The sequence below is a fragment of the Emiliania huxleyi genome, assembly GCF_000372725.1.
Source record: "Emiliania huxleyi CCMP1516 chromosome Unknown EMIHUscaffold_138, whole genome shotgun sequence".
Classification (NCBI taxonomy): Eukaryota; Haptophyta; order Isochrysidales; family Noelaerhabdaceae; genus Emiliania; species Emiliania huxleyi.
The window spans coordinates 180,804-198,303 of NW_005201213.1; the positions used below are offsets into that span (position 1 = coordinate 180,804).

The 17,500-nt window shown below is 66.4% G+C and overlaps 6 protein-coding genes across 6 annotated transcripts; 3 read left to right on the top strand and 3 right to left on the bottom strand.

Annotated features, from left to right (window-relative positions):
• Window positions 1-2,134: 2,134 nt before the first annotated feature.
• EMIHUDRAFT_71058 (hypothetical protein) lies at window positions 2,135-3,085 on the top strand (the record flags this gene model as incomplete). Its single annotated transcript, XM_005788131.1, has 2 exons — window positions 2,135-2,528; window positions 2,655-3,085. The coding sequence occupies 2 exons, from the start codon at window positions 2,135-2,137 to the stop codon at window positions 3,083-3,085; spliced, it is 825 nt and encodes a 274-aa protein (XP_005788188.1).
• A 3,860-nt stretch (window positions 3,086-6,945) lies between these two features.
• On the top strand, window positions 6,946-7,561 carry EMIHUDRAFT_440901 (hypothetical protein). The gene is made up of 2 exons (XM_005788132.1): window positions 6,946-7,014; window positions 7,099-7,561. The coding sequence occupies exons 1-2, from the start codon at window positions 6,964-6,966 to the stop codon at window positions 7,252-7,254; spliced, it is 207 nt and encodes a 68-aa protein (XP_005788189.1). The 5' UTR covers window positions 6,946-6,963; the 3' UTR covers window positions 7,255-7,561.
• Window positions 7,562-7,602: 41 nt separating this feature from the next.
• Window positions 7,603-8,295, bottom strand: EMIHUDRAFT_54267 (hypothetical protein; the record flags this gene model as incomplete). Its single annotated transcript, XM_005788133.1, has 1 exon — window positions 7,603-8,295. A coding segment is annotated over one exon (693 nt), but the record flags the coding sequence as incomplete, so codon positions are not given.
• A 1,043-nt stretch (window positions 8,296-9,338) lies between these two features.
• Window positions 9,339-12,111, bottom strand: EMIHUDRAFT_455273 (putative ABC1 family protein; the record flags this gene model as incomplete). The annotated part of the gene is made up of 7 exons (XM_005788134.1): window positions 9,339-9,775; window positions 10,094-10,158; window positions 10,391-10,543; window positions 10,692-10,928; window positions 11,321-11,549; window positions 11,675-11,856; window positions 11,938-12,111. 7 exons carry the CDS (start codon window positions 12,109-12,111, stop codon window positions 9,520-9,522), a joined length of 1,296 nt encoding a protein of 431 aa, XP_005788191.1. The 3' UTR covers window positions 9,339-9,519.
• An 800-nt stretch (window positions 12,112-12,911) lies between these two features.
• Window positions 12,912-14,902, top strand: EMIHUDRAFT_110680 (hypothetical protein; the record flags this gene model as incomplete). The annotated part of the gene is made up of 4 exons (XM_005788135.1): window positions 12,912-13,492; window positions 13,525-13,669; window positions 13,929-13,961; window positions 14,069-14,902. The coding sequence occupies 4 exons, from the start codon at window positions 12,912-12,914 to the stop codon at window positions 14,900-14,902; spliced, it is 1,593 nt and encodes a 530-aa protein (XP_005788192.1).
• A 1,487-nt stretch (window positions 14,903-16,389) lies between these two features.
• On the bottom strand, window positions 16,390-17,361 carry EMIHUDRAFT_227311 (hypothetical protein; the record flags this gene model as incomplete). The annotated part of the gene is made up of 4 exons (XM_005788136.1): window positions 16,390-16,431; window positions 16,579-16,644; window positions 16,861-17,172; window positions 17,341-17,361. 4 exons carry the CDS (start codon window positions 17,359-17,361, stop codon window positions 16,390-16,392), a joined length of 441 nt encoding a protein of 146 aa, XP_005788193.1.
• Between the last annotated feature and the right edge of the window lie 139 nt (window positions 17,362-17,500).

Sequence of the window (17,500 nt, forward strand, 5' to 3'; positions counted from 1 at the left end):
ACGCGCCAGCCACTACCACGAAGTGGGGCGTCCCCGGCTGGGTGCGTTCCATCGAGCTCACCGAGGTGGTGGCCAAGGCGCTGAAGGCGCCGGCCGGAGCCGACCCGTTCAATTACGTGTGCAACCTCTCGCTCGCCGACCTCGAGGGGAAGCTCGAGGCGGAGAAGCTGAGCGGGCTCAGTGCTCCCCTCTGGTCCGCCATTGAGAAGCTGCGCGACCAAAGCGCCGCGACCGGGGCGGCGCTGAACGCCAAGTTCGCCGCGGAGGGCGACGCGTTCAAGGGTGAGATGGGCTTCGGCGGCGTCGAGCAGTTCTACGGAGGCGTGCTGCACGCCAGTAGCTTACCTATCCTACCCGCCCACTCTTACCAGCGACCCCCGTCCCCTGACCTGTGGGCAGGCCTCGAGAAGATCATCGGGCCGCCGCTCATGGTGGACGGCTCGCTCCTCAAGGCCATGGAGACGGAGCACTGCGAGAAGAAGGATGCGGACGTGCCGTTCGACACCTCCAACGGCATCAAGGGCGCGACCTCCAAGCTGGAGTGGGAGTTTGTCGTCGCGCCTGTCGAGGACCAGGACGGCCGCTACGCCGAGCGCGGCGGCGACTTCCGCACGGCCCACCCCGAGTGGTGCCGCAAGCCGGAGCCGCTCTCGGTCTACGAGAAGAAGATGGCGGACGAGATGAACCCGAAGCTCGTTAAGGCGGGGCAGGCGCCGCTCACCAAGGAGGAGCTGGTCGCCGGCCGGCTGTACACGGGGCCGATGTACGAGAAGTACAACGGCGTCCTTCGCTTCTCCTCAGCGCGCGGCGCCGACGGCGCGGTGCGGCTGGAGTACGCCTCGGAGAAGGAGGTGCCCTTTCTGCAGAAGAAGTGCGGCTTGCTTAACCTCGGCGAGTGGGCTGCGACGGCGGCAGGCAAAGGCGAGGCCGCGGTGCGCTGGACGTGGCACAACCAGTACTCGACCACCATCCACGCGATCAACTCGATCATTGTCAAGCTGTCGCCGCTGACCAAGATCACGCCGCTCTACCGCGGCTGGGCGGGCGCCACGCTCCCGGAAGCCTTCTTCAAGCCGGACGCGCTGGGCTTCCGCGGCGGCGTCGAGTACGGCTTCTCGTCGACCACCACCGACCGCGCGCAGGCGGTGCACTACGCGGAGGGCAAGGCGTCGACGGTGCTCCAGCTCGGGATGGGCATGATCGACCGCGGCGCCGACATTGCGTGGCTCTCGCAGTACCCGCACGAGAGGGAGACGCTGCTGCCGCCGCTCATGGGCCTGCAGGTGCGTCAACCTCGCTCCACCTCCCTCCTCCGCCTTCTCCTTCATCGCCTGCCCCTTCTCGACACCTGCAGGTGCGGTGGACGGGCGTGGAGGGCAGCACGCTCGTCATCCAGAGCAGCTTCTCCATCAACATGGCCTCGCTCACGCTCGAGCAGGTGGCGGGCAAGCGCAAGAAGCTGCTCACCGACATGGGCGCGCAGATGGCGGCGGAGGTGCGCCGGGGGGTGGCGGACGAGGCAGCGGAGGAGGCGTCGCAACTAGTTCGCGTGCATCTCGGCCTCGAGCGCGGCGCGGACGCCGGTGCGGCGGACGAGCGGCTCGAGGCGCCGCTCGGCGACGAGGCTGAGGCGTACAACAACGACCTGCGCTTCCAAGCGGCGGTGGGCGATGCGCTCAAGGTGAAGCGCGCGGCGGTGCTCGCGGCGACGATGCAGCACGGCGGCGGCAGCGGGCTTGCCGCGGCGATGGATACGGTACTGCCGCTGCAGGCCAGCGGCGTCGATTTGACGGGGTTCGCCCTTGGCGGCGAGACCGACTGGATCGAGGCGAGCGAGGTCGAGGGCGAGTCGAAGGAGGTCGGGGCCAAGGTGATCTACGAGGGGCGCGAGAGGGTCGTGAGCACGGGCGTGGACTCCGACGGCGACCTGAAGCTGATGGTCGATGCGGATCCCGTGATGGTGGACACGGTGGTCGCGTGGATGGAGTCGGAGCCGTCGGCGCTGACGTCGCTGACGCTCGACTGGGGCAAGGCGTGCGGCCGCGTGCGGGAGGCGCTGCTCGGCGTGGTGCGGAAGACGCACACGCTCGTCGCGCTGAGCGTGGGCGAGAAGGGGGCGTCTGGTAACCCGTCGATGCCGCTCAACCCGCTGCAGCTCAACGGGCGCGAGGCGGTGCCGTCGCTCGACTTGTCGGGGAAGGGCCTCGGACCCGGATCGGCTGCGGTCGTCGCGGCGGGGGTTTCGGTCAACGCGGTGCTCACCGACCTCAACCTCTGCTCTAACGACATCCACGACGAGGGCGCCACTGCGATCGCCGAGGCGCTGCGCGGCAACGGGGTGCTGACCAAGCTCGACCTCGCCCGCACCGGCATCGACGACGCGGGCGCCGAGGCACTGGCCTCCGCTCTGCGCGTCAACGGGGTGCTGACCACCCTCAATCTCCGCGGCAACGTCTTCGGCGACGAGGGTGCCAAGGCGCTGGCATCCGCTCTTTGCGTCAACGCGGTGCTGAAAAATCTCGACGTGCGTCGCAACGATATCTCGGGAGACGCCGCGCAGCCGCTCGCGACAGCTGTGCTCGCCAGCCCATCGCTCGAGATCTTCGGCTCGGTGCCGCTGAAGGAGCTGCGCGCAAACACGCTCGATAGGCTAGATTTGAGCCGCAACGATCTCGGGGTGCCAGAGGCCCTTGTGCTGGCCAAGCTGGTCGAGGGCAGCGGGGTGCTGACCGAACTGAACCTCGTCGAAAACTACATCGGCGACGAGGGCGCGAAGGCGATCGGCGGTGCTCTCGCAGTCAACGGGGCGCTGACCGACCTCAACCTTGGCGAAAACAATATCCGCAGCGAGGGCGCCAAGGCGCTGGCCTCCGCTCTTCGCGTCAACGGGGTGCTGACCACCCTCGGCATCGCTGGAAACAAGATCCGCGACGAGGGTGCTGTTGCAATCGCCGAGGCGCTGCGCGTCAACGAGGTGCTGACCAAGCTCGTGCTCGTGGACAGCAACATCGGCGACGAGGGCGCCGCTGCGCTGGCCTCTGCTCTTCGCGTCAACGGGGTGCTGAAAAGCATCGACCTCCGCTAGCGCTACAACGAATTGGGCGACGAAGGGGAGGGAGCGATTCGAGATGCGGTGAGCGGGCGGGTAGGGTTCGAGCTCTTGATGTGAGTGGGCTCGAGAAGGAAGGTGCATGAAATCGGACGGTCTAATTGTAGCTTTTTGCGCAGCGGCGCCGCCAGGCGCCCGCCCCGGCGGTGAGCGACGCGTAGCGAGCGAACCGCCGGGGTGGGCGGCTCCGCGGACCACCTTTTGCTCGGCGCGGGCGTTGGTGCGAAAAAAAGAAATTTCGCTACCGTCCCACCCAGCGCCTGCGCTCGGAAGGCCGCGAAAAATTAGAGCCCGCGATTTGCGTTTTTCAGCAGGGGGCTGACCACCTCCGCCGCGCTGCCTCCGCCGCGCCAGCCGTTGCCGCCACATCGGCTTATCCTCGCCCCGATGTCGGCAGCGAGCTGGCTTTCCGGCTCCTCGCTCGGCGGCACAGCGCGCAGCTATGCTACACGCCGATGATCCGGTCCGAGGAGTTTGCCGTCCCCTGCTGGAGCGCCAGCCGACGACTGCCCGCTGGTCGCCCACTCTTCGGGCAACGACCCGCAGACGCTGCTCGACGCTGCGAGGCAGGCCGAGCGCTGCCGCGGCGTGGTGGCGGTCGACCTCAACCTCGGCTGCCCTCAGCGCGCCGCGCGGAGCGGCAGGTTTGACCGCCGCGCCAGCCTTGAGAAGCAGCTGGACGCACTCGAGGTGGCCCTCCTGGCACGCCATGAACAGCGGCGTAGCGCCGTCCTCATCGGCCTGATTGACCACCGCGCCCGCCTCGAGCAGCAGCCGGGCGCAGCTGAGCTCACCCTCCTGGCTTGCAATGAGCAGCGGCGTGGCGCCGTTCTGCCTGGGCTTGGCCGACCGCCGCATTGGCCTCGAGGAACAGCCGGACGCACTCGAGGTGGCCCCTCTCGCACGCGAGGAAGAGAGCGGAGGCGGCGTCCCCGTCAGCCGCCCCAACGCTCGCGCCGCCCTCGAGCAGCAGCCGCACCGCCTCGGCGCTTGCCCGTGACGAGCGGCCCAGGTGAGCAGCGTGTCTTGCTTCTCGGTCGGGTGCCGCGCGTCGAGCCTGCCGCGTGTCTGTCGCCCGGAGAGGAGGGCGAGCAGCGAGCCCAGATCGCCCCGTGCCAGGTCGGGCAGCAGGGCTGGGCCGCCGGCGCCGCTCATGACGCGGGGTGACCGAATTCTTTTTGCCGCATGGAGCTCGGAGGGAGCTCTGTTGTAAAATTTCCGAGCAAAAACGCGCTGACATATGCCGCCGAGCTCCGAGCCGCGATTGTTTTCGTATGTACCGTGCGAGAGAGAAGCCACAACATGGACGGCCGACCACTTGAGGCAAACTGCGGGTAAATAAATATTTTTGAAGGGATGAACGCGAGCTCGCGGGGTCCACGAAAGCACCCCGTGGCGGTGTCAGAACCGCCCTCTTTGACCCTGGGGGGCCGAATCTGCGCCCTCTGGGCCCCGGCGGCGGTCCCAGTGAGGGCCGGCACGCGGGCTCCGCCGACGCTCTCGCAACGCAGGTCGCGCCGCGCGCCTCCCGGACGAAGCGTGTTGGTGCGCGACGGCGATCCTCGCCTGCGGGGAGCGGAGCACACGCGTCGGATGGCGAGGGCAGCACAAATATTGCACTCACGTCCCAGTATGGCAGCAGCCGGACGGGTTGGGTGGCGTGAGGGCAGGGTGGTGAGGATGATTCCACAGATCTCGCTGAACATGGCCGTGTCCTTCTCGCACTAGCTACATAGATCGTCAGCAGTAGGCGTGCTCAGAGCCCGGATTTGGGCCCATTCGCCAAAGGGCTCGAGAATGGCGCCCGGCAACGTGCAGCTGCAGGCCAGAGGGCGTGAGGTGAGGCCGAATCCGCAGTCGCACGAGCACCGCTGCCCCCAGCGGTGATCATGCATGGAGTGGCACGGCGGATAGGCCCGCCTGCGAGCGTGGAAGACAGTCGCGGGGCGTGAGGTCTCAATGTATCGCAGGCTAGGACCGGATACGGCGGCGCGGGAGAGGGAGGGAAGCGTGAGCGGCGGGCGATGAGAGTGATTTCCCCGATCTCGCTAAAAATGGCCTAGTCCCCTCACGGGGGGAGGCAGGCGAGCACGCACCTCGCGTCCGAGCGCGAGTCGACGAGTGGTCGCCGAGAGATCGCCGAACCACGTTTCGAGTGCGCGCGCACACAGCACAGCTGCGGGTTGTAACTCGACTGCCGATCGCGCGCGCGGGATGTAAATGCAGCTCGCTGGCGCCAGGTGCACGGTGGCAGGGACTGGAGGCTCGGCCGAAGGGGAAGAGCAGTCCTCAATCGTCACGTAGAGGTCACTGGGCTGGATCCATCGAACTGCCACACACCTGGAGCGGAGGCACATCAGGTCTTGCGGCACACTCTCCGACAGATGCATGCCTTTTGAGCAAGCCCACGCGCCTCCACCGTCGCGTAGTATGCCAGCGGCACGCCGGTACGCCTACGAGTCGTGCGCGCTCGGCAGTAATCGGCGTTGAGACTGCCTAGCGCGCACATCGAGAGCGCCGAGTTGTGTTGCCGCGAGGAATCCTGCTCGAAGATGGGGTCCGAGCGGCGCTTGATCGCATGGGATGGATCAGTGGGGCTATCACGTGGGTTGGCGTGCTCAGTCAGGAGTTGGCGTGTGTGTGGGAGATTCACGCCCGTCGCTCAACATCTGTTGAAAAACTGTTCGCTGAGCAAGCTCACGGTCGAGCGGGCTTGACGCGCGCTTCAGGATAGCAAGAGGCGTGCCCACTCCCCTGAGGAGCGTGCGGGCACGCCTGGGTATCGTTGTGGAGCGACCATGGACTGGGATGACAGCCGGCGAAGCGCTGCGCCAAAACCATGGCTCCGAAAAGCGTCCGCCCTCGGCGGGCTGGACGCTTCACGGCGGAGGCTGTGAAGTCGCGGCATCGAGTTCAACCTGAGCGCACGCACGCACCGTGCTGGGGAGGAGTTGGCCTGCGAGCGGCGAGCGCTCCCAAGCGCGCGGCGCCCCGTTCTGGCCATCTTGCGCTTTACCACCACAAAATCGCCTCCATTTTGCGCGCCTCCGGCGCTTCGCTTGTCTTGTGAGCCTGTCTTGTGAGCCTGTCTCGCGTCCACCCATACCGCGTTGGTGTCCAGTCCGAGCCTGGCTGTTCTTCACCTTTCTACCTACCTACCTTGGCGTACACATAACTCAAGGCCACATCCTCCTCCCTGTCGCCCCCCCCCAGCACTCCACCGTGCCAAAGGAACAAACAAGAGCACAACATCACAACACACAACAGGAAGTAACCGACGATGTGAGAAAAAGACTCGCTAAACAAAAGAAACATTCGTTCCGGACCCCCTTGCTCCCCAGCCTCCCCCCCTCGGGAGGGCCGAACAGAGGCGCCCGTGGGGACCCCGCAATGCCCTTCCCCCCTCGGAGGGGGCCGGACGAGGCGTACCCCGAGGGCCCCACCCTTTCCTTCGCATAGCGGCCACTCTACGGATCGCTGGTCGAGCGACCCGGGGGATGCCCCGCGCGCCTGACCCAGGCGCGGAAACGAATCTGCGAGGCGTGGCCGCTCATGCGGCCCGATGGGGAGGAGGGGAAGACGTAGGGCGTGCTTGCGCGCCTTTCTGAGGCCACTCCAACCCACCCGCGCTAGGTCTCGGGGGACGAAGGGGTCACACCCGACGACCTCGGGAACTAGCCGGGGCAGTCGGAGAAGTGGCAACTCCGTGCACTGACGGTCGGCCGTCAGAAAACACGCCTCCGTGGCTCGGTTACACCAATCCTCGCTACCCAACGGACCAAAGGAGATCCAAGAAAACCAAACCAACAAACATTCGTTCCGGACAAGGAGGTCGACAGCCGCCCCAACAAGCGATGTCGCTGTGGCCAAAGTCGCTTCGTAGACCGCCGCCGTCGACGCTCCCGGTACCCGCCCGCCCAGCGACCGCAAGCAGCACCCCTCTCCTCGCTCTCCCTCCACACTCAGAGGTCGCTTCACCCCCGTCACAGGTGTTCCTAGGCGGTGCGGCAGCAGGTGTCGCCACCTTTGTCTTTGTGCAGCCCCTCGTTCTGCCTGCTCTTCTCGGCGGCGCTGCGTGGTGGGCAGTCTCGCTCCGGAGACAGGAGCGGAAAGGCTTCTACCGGAACAACGCCGCGATCGCATAGTCGTGTGTCGAGCATATAGCATGTGCATGTGCACAGCGCTGCGGTCATGGTGTGTGAGCATGCGTGAGTGAGGTTCGGGTTGATGGAGTTCCCCGTGTGCGTGGCGTGCGACACACATGGCGACACACGCGGGGACGCGTGCGGCTGTGCAATTTGGCATGGTCTTTGACACTTGTGTGTACTGTCGATGTGTACTGCACCATCATCGATCATGCCACCAACCTCCAACCACCAACGCAGTCCGTGTCGCGTTTCAGATGTTCTTTAAGTGTTGTTACGTTTGGTACCCAAACACTGTCACGCTTGATGGGCGACATAACATGCGTGTTCGAGTTCGTGTCACCGCAGCTCGGCGTTCCGCAGCTCCGCGAGCAGCTCGAGGTAGCCGTCGTCGTCGGGTGACACGAAGCCGCGCCGCAGCAGAAAGTCAGCGATGACGACGGCCACGTTCGGCTTGAACAGCCTCTCCCCCGCCTGCCGCTCGACCAGCCGCGCCACCTCATCCATGGGCGTGAGCGAAAATTCCTCGACCTCCCCGTCGACAGCGCGCGGCACGAAGTCGTCACCGCAGCGCAGGTCGAAGGTGTATAGCACATCGCGCTTGAGGGCCCACCCCGTCTCGTCAAACCCGGTGTAGCAAACTCCGCCCGCCGGCTGGATCGCGCCTGCCAGCCGCGGCGGCACGCCAGCCTCCTCGGCCGCCTCCTTGCGGATCGCGCCGAGAGGCATCTCGCCTGCCGCCATCCCGCCCGCGGCAAGGCAGTCGAGCAGCCCCGGCCAGGTAGGCTTGCTCTTTGCCCGCCGAGCGAGCCACATGCTGGCGGGCCTGCCGTCAGCGCCTTCGGTGTAGCAATTCACGAACACACCGTACGCCGGAGCGCCAAAGAGGCCGGCCGCGGCGCGCTCCACGACAAGGGAGGGAGGGGCGAAAAAGGAGGTGCGGACAGCGAAGGCCTCATCGCGCCAGCCGTCGAGCATGGGCACAGATCCTTCGGCACGGAGGTCGCAGATAACCTCTGTCACGGCCTTGGACCGCTCCTCGAGCGTCGCGCCAGCATCACCGCGCAGCGTGACGGCCTCTTCGCTCACGTCAAAGATGGCGTAGCGGCCGAGAGCCGCAGCAGACTTGGGCAGGACCCGCCCCACCGTCGTTCCGTCCACGACGAATGCGCGGGCAGAGGCAGCGGCGGTGGCGGCGTTGTTGTTAGCGCGGACCACGTCGAGGAGCGCACGCGCGCAGGCGGATATCGGTGGAGCGGCGAGGGCGAGTGTCAGCATTCACCTCGTGCGTGCGCCCGCCCGATGTAACTGGTGCTCTGCTCGGCAATGCTGCACGATCACGCGTCGGGCGAGGCACAAGCTCCGAGGGTACCCCTAAGGGCAATCGTTTAGGAGTCGCTTAGGCGGCTCCCGTGGTGTACCTGTGTTAGTGCCGTGCGCGCCAGTCCCGTGCCAGTGTCGTGCGAGGGAGCTTGTTGTAAATAAAATTCCCGTAGAGTACCTAGTTAGTGCCAGTGCGCGAGTGGTGCTCTTGGGAAGAGGTTCCTCCTTTCCGCTCCCCCCCCGCAAGGCGCGAGACACTGCGCGCCAGTCCCGAGAGAGAGAGAGAGTCTCTCTCCCAGTCCCGTGCCCAGTGCGTCCGTGCGAGGCAGCTCTGTTGTAAATTCTTTCTTTACGCTAGATCTACATCACGTGATGAAGTACAGTTGTACCAGTCTCGGATCGGCCCATAAAGTCGCTAGTCGGGCGGACGCGTCGAGCACACCAGCCACCAGGCAAATTGCGAGCAACGTCCTGTGAGCTCCTGACAGCTCACGACGAATGTACCTTCCCGTACCAGGTGTCCTGCCCCGCGCGCGCTCGACGCACGACGGCCGCGCGCGCCGAGTTCTCTGCTGGTTCTCTGGTACAAGAGGTAGGACGGGAGAACGAGATGATAGTAGGGAGTAGAAGTGAAAGCAAAGAGGAGCCCTGCGCACGCACGACTCCGCAGGAGAGAAGCCCCTCCCGCCCGTGCTTGCGCAGCGCAGCCTCCTCCGAGCAACGACACCTGAGAGCAACAGCCAACACCCGGTCGTGGAAGCGGTACTGGTAAACACAAACGACAAACCGAAAACGACGAAAGGGATGTGAGGCGTCGCGCAGCGCGCGAGACACAGATCGACGGATGTCGGGCCAGCGCAACAGCCGTACACGCGCGAGGCGAGGAGTCGAGATCATTCCGCGCTAGTGCGCAGCGCCGGGGGCGCGCTACGGGCGCGCGGCTCATCGGCACACGCGGTCCTTGACTCGCTTCAAGCTGGCGACGAGCGGCATCGCCAGCCGGAAGAGGGGGCGCGGCAGCGCGCGGTGGGCATCGAGCAGCGGGCGGGCGGCGTCGAGCACGTTGTACTCTGGGACGAGCGTGCCCGCCATCCCCTCGAGGCAGAGGACGTTTGTGACGAGGGTCATGTAGTTTGCGTCGATCGCGACGCCGCGGTCGCGCACGAGCGCCAGCACGCCGCGCAGCACCTCCCCGAACCTGGGGGTACGGCGAAGCCGGGGGGTTGGGAACGCGATCTCGTGAGATGCGGCTGCGATACCGCCGACTACACGGCTGTCGCCGCGGCGGTGAGGGTGCAGTCCGGCGCCAGAGGGCGCTCCGGCCGGCTGGTGGCGGGTGGGCGGGCGGCGGGACGTGCGGTGGCGGAGGTGGCGGCGATGGAGGCGGCGGAGCGTGCTGCGGCAGAGAAGGCGGCGGCGGAGCGTGCGGCAGCAGAGCGTGTTGTAGAAAGTAGTAGCGCCGGTAGGAGCCCGTGTGTGGCATCTCGGGTCCCCGAGCTGGATGCCGGTGCCGTACCCGCGGCATGTGCGGCGGAACAAGTCCGACATGTCGGCCTCGAACTCCTCCCTCGCCGTGCAAGCCTGCGAGTCCGAGAAGCGGAGCACGCACCGGGCGGCGGCGGCGCCGTCGCCCGCGCCCATCGCGTTCAGGAAGCCGATGAACGCGTCCGCCTATGCTGCGGTCTAGATGCTGCGGTCTAGATGCTGCGGTCTAGATGCTGTGGTCTAGATGCTGTGGTCTAGATGCTGTGTGGGCGTGGCTCGGGGCGTGGCTCGGGGCGTGGCTCGCCTCGCGGCGGGTGAGCCGCGCCACCATGCCGACGTCGAGGAGCGCGAGCGAGTTGCGGCCGTACCTCCGCGCCCGGCGGAGCAGGATGTTGCCCGGGTGCAGGTCGGCGTGCATCAGGTTGTCGAGCAGGAGCATCTTGAGGTAGAGGTCCTCGCCGCGCGACACCACAAAGTGCGCCTGGGTTCGGGTACCGTGGGGGTGGGGGATGGCTCGGTACCACCCGGACGGCGACCCTGGGTTCGGGTATCGTGGGGGTGGGGGGTGGCTCCGTCGGACGGCGACCCTGGGTTCGGGTGCCGTGGGGGTAGGGGATGGGTCCGGGTACCTCCTCCCGCGAGAGGGGGTCGGCGCCGCCGCTGCCGGAGGAGACGCCGAGGGTGAGGTCGGTGGTGTAGGTGGAGACGAGCTCTCCAGCCTCGTACGACTCGACGAGGACGGCCTCACTCGCGGCGAGCACGCGCGGGAAGCGGACGTCGCGCCACGCGGCGAAGTTCCAGCCGAAGCGGCGCAGGTGCTCCGCCTCGATGTCGAGCCGTGTCTGCGCGACCATGGTGCCCGAGAACTGCGTCACGGACGCCCTCAGACCAGACACACCACAGAGGCGAGCAAGCAAGTCCGAGGCTGCGCGCATGAGGGTGAAGTCGGTGACGATCCTACGCGCTGAGTACGCCAACCTCGGGGCGGGAGTACGGCATTGTGCAGTGTGTTTCAGAGCACCGCGTGAAGACAGCGGAGAGGAATACAGTGACACAGCGGGATACGGCCGAATACAGCGGAATACGTGTCCTCTCGGGCGCTGGTTGGGAGACATGAACACGTGTTCCGCTTCTAGGGCCACGATCCGCCGCACGACCGCCGGGTGGCGCACCTAGGGTTAGGGTTAGGGTTAGGGTCAGGGTTAGGGTCAGGGTCAGGGTTAGGGTTAGGGTTAGGGTTAGGGATAGGGTGGCGCACCTTGACGGCCACCGTCTGGTTCAACCAGACCGCGCGGTGGATCTGGGCGATGGAGCCCGAGGCGATCGGCCGTCGCTCAAAGTCCTCGAACAGCTGGTCGACGGGTGCGCCGAGCGCCTCGCGCACCTCCCGCTCGGTGTGCCTCCAGCCGTGGCGTGGCGCCTGCGAGTGCAGCGACGCGAGGGCGGCGCACATGGCCGTCGGAAAGACGTCCGGCCGGCACGACGCCCTGGAGAAGAGAGGCGCGGAGGGTAAGAGAGCAGGCGCGACGAGCCGGCACGAGGGTGGTGGTGAGTCGGAGGAGTGTGTGTGTCCTCGGGAGTGTCTCGGAAGTGTCTCGGAAATGGCGCGGACCACTGTCCCCATTTGATGAAGGCGGTGCCGGCGCGCGCGAGCGAGGCGGTGAGCATGCGGTACCAGACGCGGTTGCGGAAGAAGGGCCACAGCCACGCCAGCCACGAGAGCAGCATCGGCGGAGAGAAGATCAGAGCGAGCACGACAGCGCGGCCGACCAGGCTCGCAAAGCCGGGAGGCGCCTCGGAAACGAGCGCCGCCTCCTCGCGCTGGCCGATGATCTCGCGCAGCGGCGGCGGCCGCCCGCGCGCCACCGAACGCACCGCAGCCTGCAGACCCAGCCCGCCAACCACCAGCACTGCCGGGTGCTGCTGCTCCACCTGCCGCCGGAACGCCGCGGCGCCGCGGTGCACAGGCCGGTTCGACGGCCGATTGGGCGGCGAGGGAGGCTGACCTGCGTCGGCCAGTGCGGCCACGAGCAGTACGAACGAGGTCATCGGCCGCAGCACTCGCCTCGTCGCAGGTTCCGCAGCTCGAACAAGCCAAGAAAAAAAATCTGCGTTGTTTCCTTCTTTTCTTTCTTTTCTTTCTGGCGTGCCAACTGGGTCAACGACGTCAAGAACAAGCAAGCGGCAGACGTCCTCTTACCCTCGGCCGCAGTGGAGGGCGCCCGTACCGCCTAGCTCCGCGGACGGGTCCCTCCACCCTTCAAGAAAGATCTCTCTCTCCACCCTTCACGTACGGATCATGTAGTCCCCACAATCGTTGTCGGATCGCTTGTCATGTGAGAAAGAAAACAGACAAACCGCTGGGTGCGCTTCTTAGCTCCCCGGCCCTGGATGTGAGGTTAATGACTGCACTCCAAGTGCTCCAACCCTAGGAGGAGGCGGCGAGGGAGGAGGCGGCAGGGGAGGAGACGGCGAGGGAGGAGGTGGCGAGGGAGGGGGAGGCGAGGGAGGGGGTGGTGAGGGAGGAGATGGCGAGGGAGGAGGTGGCGAGGGAGGGGGGGGGAGGGGGGGGGGAGGGAGGGGTAGCAAGGGACGCTGCAAGGGAGGCGGCGGCGGCGGAACGGGTGAGAGTGGAGGGGGAGGAGGAGGTGTCGAGGGAGGTGGTGAAGGGGGAGGCGGCGACGGCAGGCAGAACACGCTTTGTTTTCTTCTTTAGGTGTGCCGGTGATAGTACTAGCACGCGCCAGTTCGCACCTGTGTCGAGCCTGTCTGCTGTGAGAGAGAGTTGTCCTGTTTAAATTCTTCTTTATGCCCGCAACGATCCAGAAGAAGCTCGGCCCGACGCAACGATGCTGGCGGGGACTCTGCTCGCGCTGGCGATCTCCGTCCGCCGCGCCTCAACGCTGACGGAGGAGTTTCGGTGCGCCCGTCTCGTCGCCGACTGCTTCGGCGGCTGGCCTTTCGCGCGGCTCGCGTCACTGCGCGCGCCGGGCCTCGAGGCGAACGTCTTCTTCCGGCCGATCGGCCCGCCCGCCGTCGCCGCTGCACTTGACAGCGACGGCGGCCTCTGCGGCACCGCTCAGCTCATGAAGGTCGAGCTTTCCCGCGCCACAGGGGCGGAGAGCGCCGGCCGCGTGGTCGCCTTCACGCAGAGCGTGAGCGTGGCGGCGGCGGCAAGGCGGCGCGGTGTCGGCCGCGCGCTGGTCGCCTTCTGCGAGGAGGAGGCGCGGGAGGTGTGGGCGGCTGACGGCGTCGACGAGGCCTGGCTCGCGGTGGCGACGGAGAACGAAGCTGCGCGGGCGCTGTACGACAGCTTGGGGTACCAGAGCTGCGGCGAGGCGCGCGGCAACTTGCTGCTCCGCAAGCGCCTCGCCACGGGCGCAGCCAGCGCGGGCGAGGGCTCGCAAGGCATCGCCGAGTACTCGGACCCGTTTCTGCACTAGTCTCTGTAGGCGCAGCCAGCGGACGAGGCTCGCGCATCGTCGCGTGCGAGGCTGTCGATGCCGCCGCCGACGCTTCCGCCGCCGACCGCCGCGCGCCTCTGAGCGGTGGCGTCGGCTGGTCGCCGCTGCTGTCCAACTTGGGCGTGCAGGTGCTCTACTCGGCGGTGCCATAGGTGGTGCGTACTCCCGGAGAAGCCGGCGCAATCTCGCGTAATCTCGGGTACTCAGGCGCTGTACTCGGCGGTGCCTCTACTGGGTGTGAGCCTGCTGCTCGCTCCGTTCGGAGGCCCGTCCAGCGCCTCGCTCCTCGGGCTGTCGGCGCCGTGGGAGGCGTACGACGGCGCGCTCTCGCCCGCTCCCCGCCGGGGGCGCATGTCCGGGACACGTCACACGTCCATGACATGCCTGCGACATGTCCCACAGGCTGCCTCTCGCCCCTCCCTGCCGCATGGTGGGGTGCGCCACTGGTGGAGGCCGGGGTCGGCGGCGGTGTTGCCCTGGCGGAGCTCGCGCGACAGGGAGTCCTCCCGTCTCTCCTCGCTCCCACGGCGGGCGACCCACAGGAGCCTCAGCAGCCGCAGCCGCAGTCTCCACCGCAGCCGCAGCCGCAGTCTCCACCGCAGCCGCAGCCGCAGCCGCAGCAGCCGCAGCGGCAGCAGCGGCAGCTCGACTACACGCCTGCGCAGGCTGAGCAGATGCGGCCGCTCTACGAGGTCTCCGCCGCCGAGCCGTCGTTCCCGCGCGCCGCGACGGCGATCGTGGCGTGGCAGCTCGCCGTCGCCTTGGCAGAGGAGCTGTACTACCGCGGCTTCGTCGAGTCTGCGGGCGTGCTCGCCATCAGCTACCCGCTCCGCGCTGCCGGGGTGGACATCGCCGCGGCGGGCGCGCTGCCGCTCGTCGAGGGCTTGCCGTTGCTCGTGAGCGCCGCGCTGTTTGGGCTGGTGCACGCGGAGTTTGTCGAGGGTGCCGCCGCCGCAGCCCACGCCGATGACGCGGCGGGGGCGAGGGCGGCGGGGGCGGCGGGGGCGGTGGAGGCGGTGGAGGCTGAGGCGGTGGAGGCGGTGGAGGCGGTGGAGGCGGTGGAGGCGGTGGAGGCTGAGGCGGCGGGGGCGGCCGACGCGGCGCCTGCTCCGCCGATCTCCGCCAGCGGCGTGCGAGACACAAAGGCGTTCTGGTTCCGCGCCACCGCCGCGTACGGCGCGCTGTACTCTTCGCTGTACGTGCTGAGTGGCCACCGGCTGCTCGCGCCGGTTTGCGCGCACGCCGGCCTCAACATTGGCCTCTGTCTGCGCGATTGGGGCCGCATGCGCCGCACGCCGCCCGCGCTCCTGCGGCGCGTCTTTTCGGCCCGTGAAGGAACCTCCTCGGGGCAGGGGGTGGAGGCGGCGGAGAGATGAGCGGGTTGAGACGTCCAAATTGCGCTCTTATTAATAGGGGGAAAAATCAGATCGAGATCCCCGATGCCCGAACCGCCTCGAAAAAGCGAGTCAAACACCGCGCAAATCTGGGTGACGTCCTTAAAATACCTTGCGGACGGGGTGACGTCCTTAAAATACCTTGCGGACGGGGTGACGTCCTTAAAATACCTTACATGCGGACTGGGTGACGTCCTTAAAATACCTTCCATGCGGACTGGGTGACGTCCTTAAAATACCTTGGAGCAGATAGATGGACCACCCACCCACCCTGTCAACATCATGTGGGGAGGAACGTTGATACGTTGATGGCGCCAGCGCCTGCTGTTGACAAGTGGGGAGCAGACGGCTTCATCGCGAAGGCCGAAGCTGCCCCCAGCAGGCGTCTTGACGGGTATCAAAATTCTTCCCTACAAAAGAGGCCAACGGACCCGAGAATATAACTTCGCGCAGCTGCGAGAGCCGAGACGAGCTTTCTCGGAGCGACAGCCTCAAAGAAAAAAGGGTGGATGGGTGGGGGGACGATCGCTGGTGAGCACCAGCGCGCCCCAAGAACGGTGGGGTGCCCTCGACCGCGCGTCCAAGTCACTTGGGCGGACGAGCGAGCGGCACATGGCCTGTGCTGACAAAGAGAAATCGGAGTCTGGCGACGAGATCGATAAAAGTGCGTCGTTTCTTCTGAGGACTGAGGTGCCTCAAGAGGTGTACTACACCTCTGGGGTGCCTTTCAGAGGTGTACTTCAGAAGCAGAGCTGACGTCAGCGCGTCGCCAGCACCTCCTTCTCTCCTCGTCGAACCCACCACCATCCCCTTTCTCCTCCTATCTGTCTTGTGTGTGCCTTGCTGGGGGAGCAGACGGCTTCATCGCGAAGCTGCCCCCAGCAGGCGTCTTGACGGGTATCAAAATTCTTCCCTACGACAAAAGTGGCCAACGGACCCGAGAAGCAAAGATAGAGCGAACAATGCAACAAAGGAGAAAGGACACACACAGGCAACACATTCGGGACGATAACAGACGATGTCGATGAGTGAGACGCTGTAAGAGAGATCATGCAGTACTCCACAAGTTCGGTGTGTAGAGTCCGAGTGTAGAGTGACCGAACTTCGCTCGACGTTCACAGCGAGCTCCTGCGCCCACGTCGCTCGTCGGAGGGCCGCGTTGCTGCGCGCAGCACGCCGCGCCGCCATCCTCGATCATGCCGCTGCAACATGTTGCTCGTGATAACCCAGTGAGTGTCTCCGCACTTGTTAGACACAACATGACCGTCGGTGGCGGAGGAAGTCCGTCCATGTTGCCGTTTTCATGGGACTGGCACGGTCGGTGTCGGCAGCCTTCGACCTTGGTGGGGTGTCACTGCACTAGGTAACGGGTTTCGAAAACTACAAGCGCCCGTCCTACCCGATACGAAAAGAGGTTGTGGATGGCGGGGCTTGCATTTTGCCGATTATCGTACGTACGTACTTTTTGCTTACTGGGAGAAAAGGGACAGGGGGTTGTGTCCTCTAGGCCCCTAAGGGCCCTACGCGCGGCGTGAGAGCTTGGAAGCGAGCTTTGCACGGCGATCGAGGATGGCGCGGTTCACCCCCTTCACCGAAGCGATGGAGATGCGTTCCGCGTGTTGTGACACAAATGAGAGGCGGGAGTGGGAGGGCCCAACTTCAGAATCGTGCTTTTTGGGTTGGGTGTAGACAGAGTGCGCCGTCGTGAGCGGGTGTAGGACCGGCTCCGTCGGCAGCCGTACGAGCGGCGGAGGGGCAGTGGGGGGAGGGGCGGGGGGCGGCGCCGCCCTCGCCGAGGTCATGCTCGGTTGGATCGGCAGCAAGCCGATGGGAATGGCATACGCGAAGGCTCGCAAAACGGGCGGCGGGTGGGCGGGCAGCAGCGAAGTGGGGGGCGAGAGCGGCGACGTGGGCGAGAGCGGCGACGACGGGTCCGGCACGCTGAGGATCAGCGGCCTCACGTGCAGCGGCGTCTGCGCGGTTTGCATCGGCGGCGGCGGCGCAGCAGCCGAGCGTGGAACGGTCGGGCCCGACGGACGGACGGCGGTGAGGAGAGAGGTGGCGCGCGAGAAGCCGGAGGTCTTCGCCGAGCACACGTGGCCCAGCTTGGGCTGCCCACATGCGGCGCAGCGGTTCTTGGCGAGGCCGAGGCGTCGCGCTTGCTGCCCGAGCTCGATTCTGAGGTAGCGGTTGCGAACGGAAGCCGGGCTGCGGTTGGTGAGGCCGTCGGCGATGCGGCCCCATTTACGACCCTGCGGAATTGGGAGATGCAGGGGGTGAGAGACGGCGCGGGGCGGGATCTTCAAATACTTGGGCGAGAGTGATGGCGTTTCGACGGCGGCCGCGCCTGCTTGAACGGGACGACGGCATACTGACACATTCCGTTCTGGTGCCCCTCGGCTGGCCAGAGGACGACTCACAATGCAAAATCGGAAAGACATCACGAGGGGCCGTATAAACGGTGCCGCAGCGGCCCGGGACACTAACAATGAGTTGCCGCCACTCGCCCGGCCTCCTAACCCTCGGGGTCGCCCGGAAAGTGGGCTTGCGCACCGGCGACCCCCCCAGCACGCCGACCCG

Excerpts from the sequence above, each read along its gene's own strand:
- EMIHUDRAFT_440901 (XM_005788132.1), top strand. The coding sequence starts at position 6,964 with ATGTCGCTGTGGCCAAAGTCGCTTCGTAGACCGCCGCCGTCGACGCTC. Across the intron at positions 7,015-7,098 it reads CGCCGCCGTCGACGCTCCCG|GTGTTCCTAGGCGGTGCGGC; the intron begins GTACCCGCCCGC and ends CCCCCGTCACAG.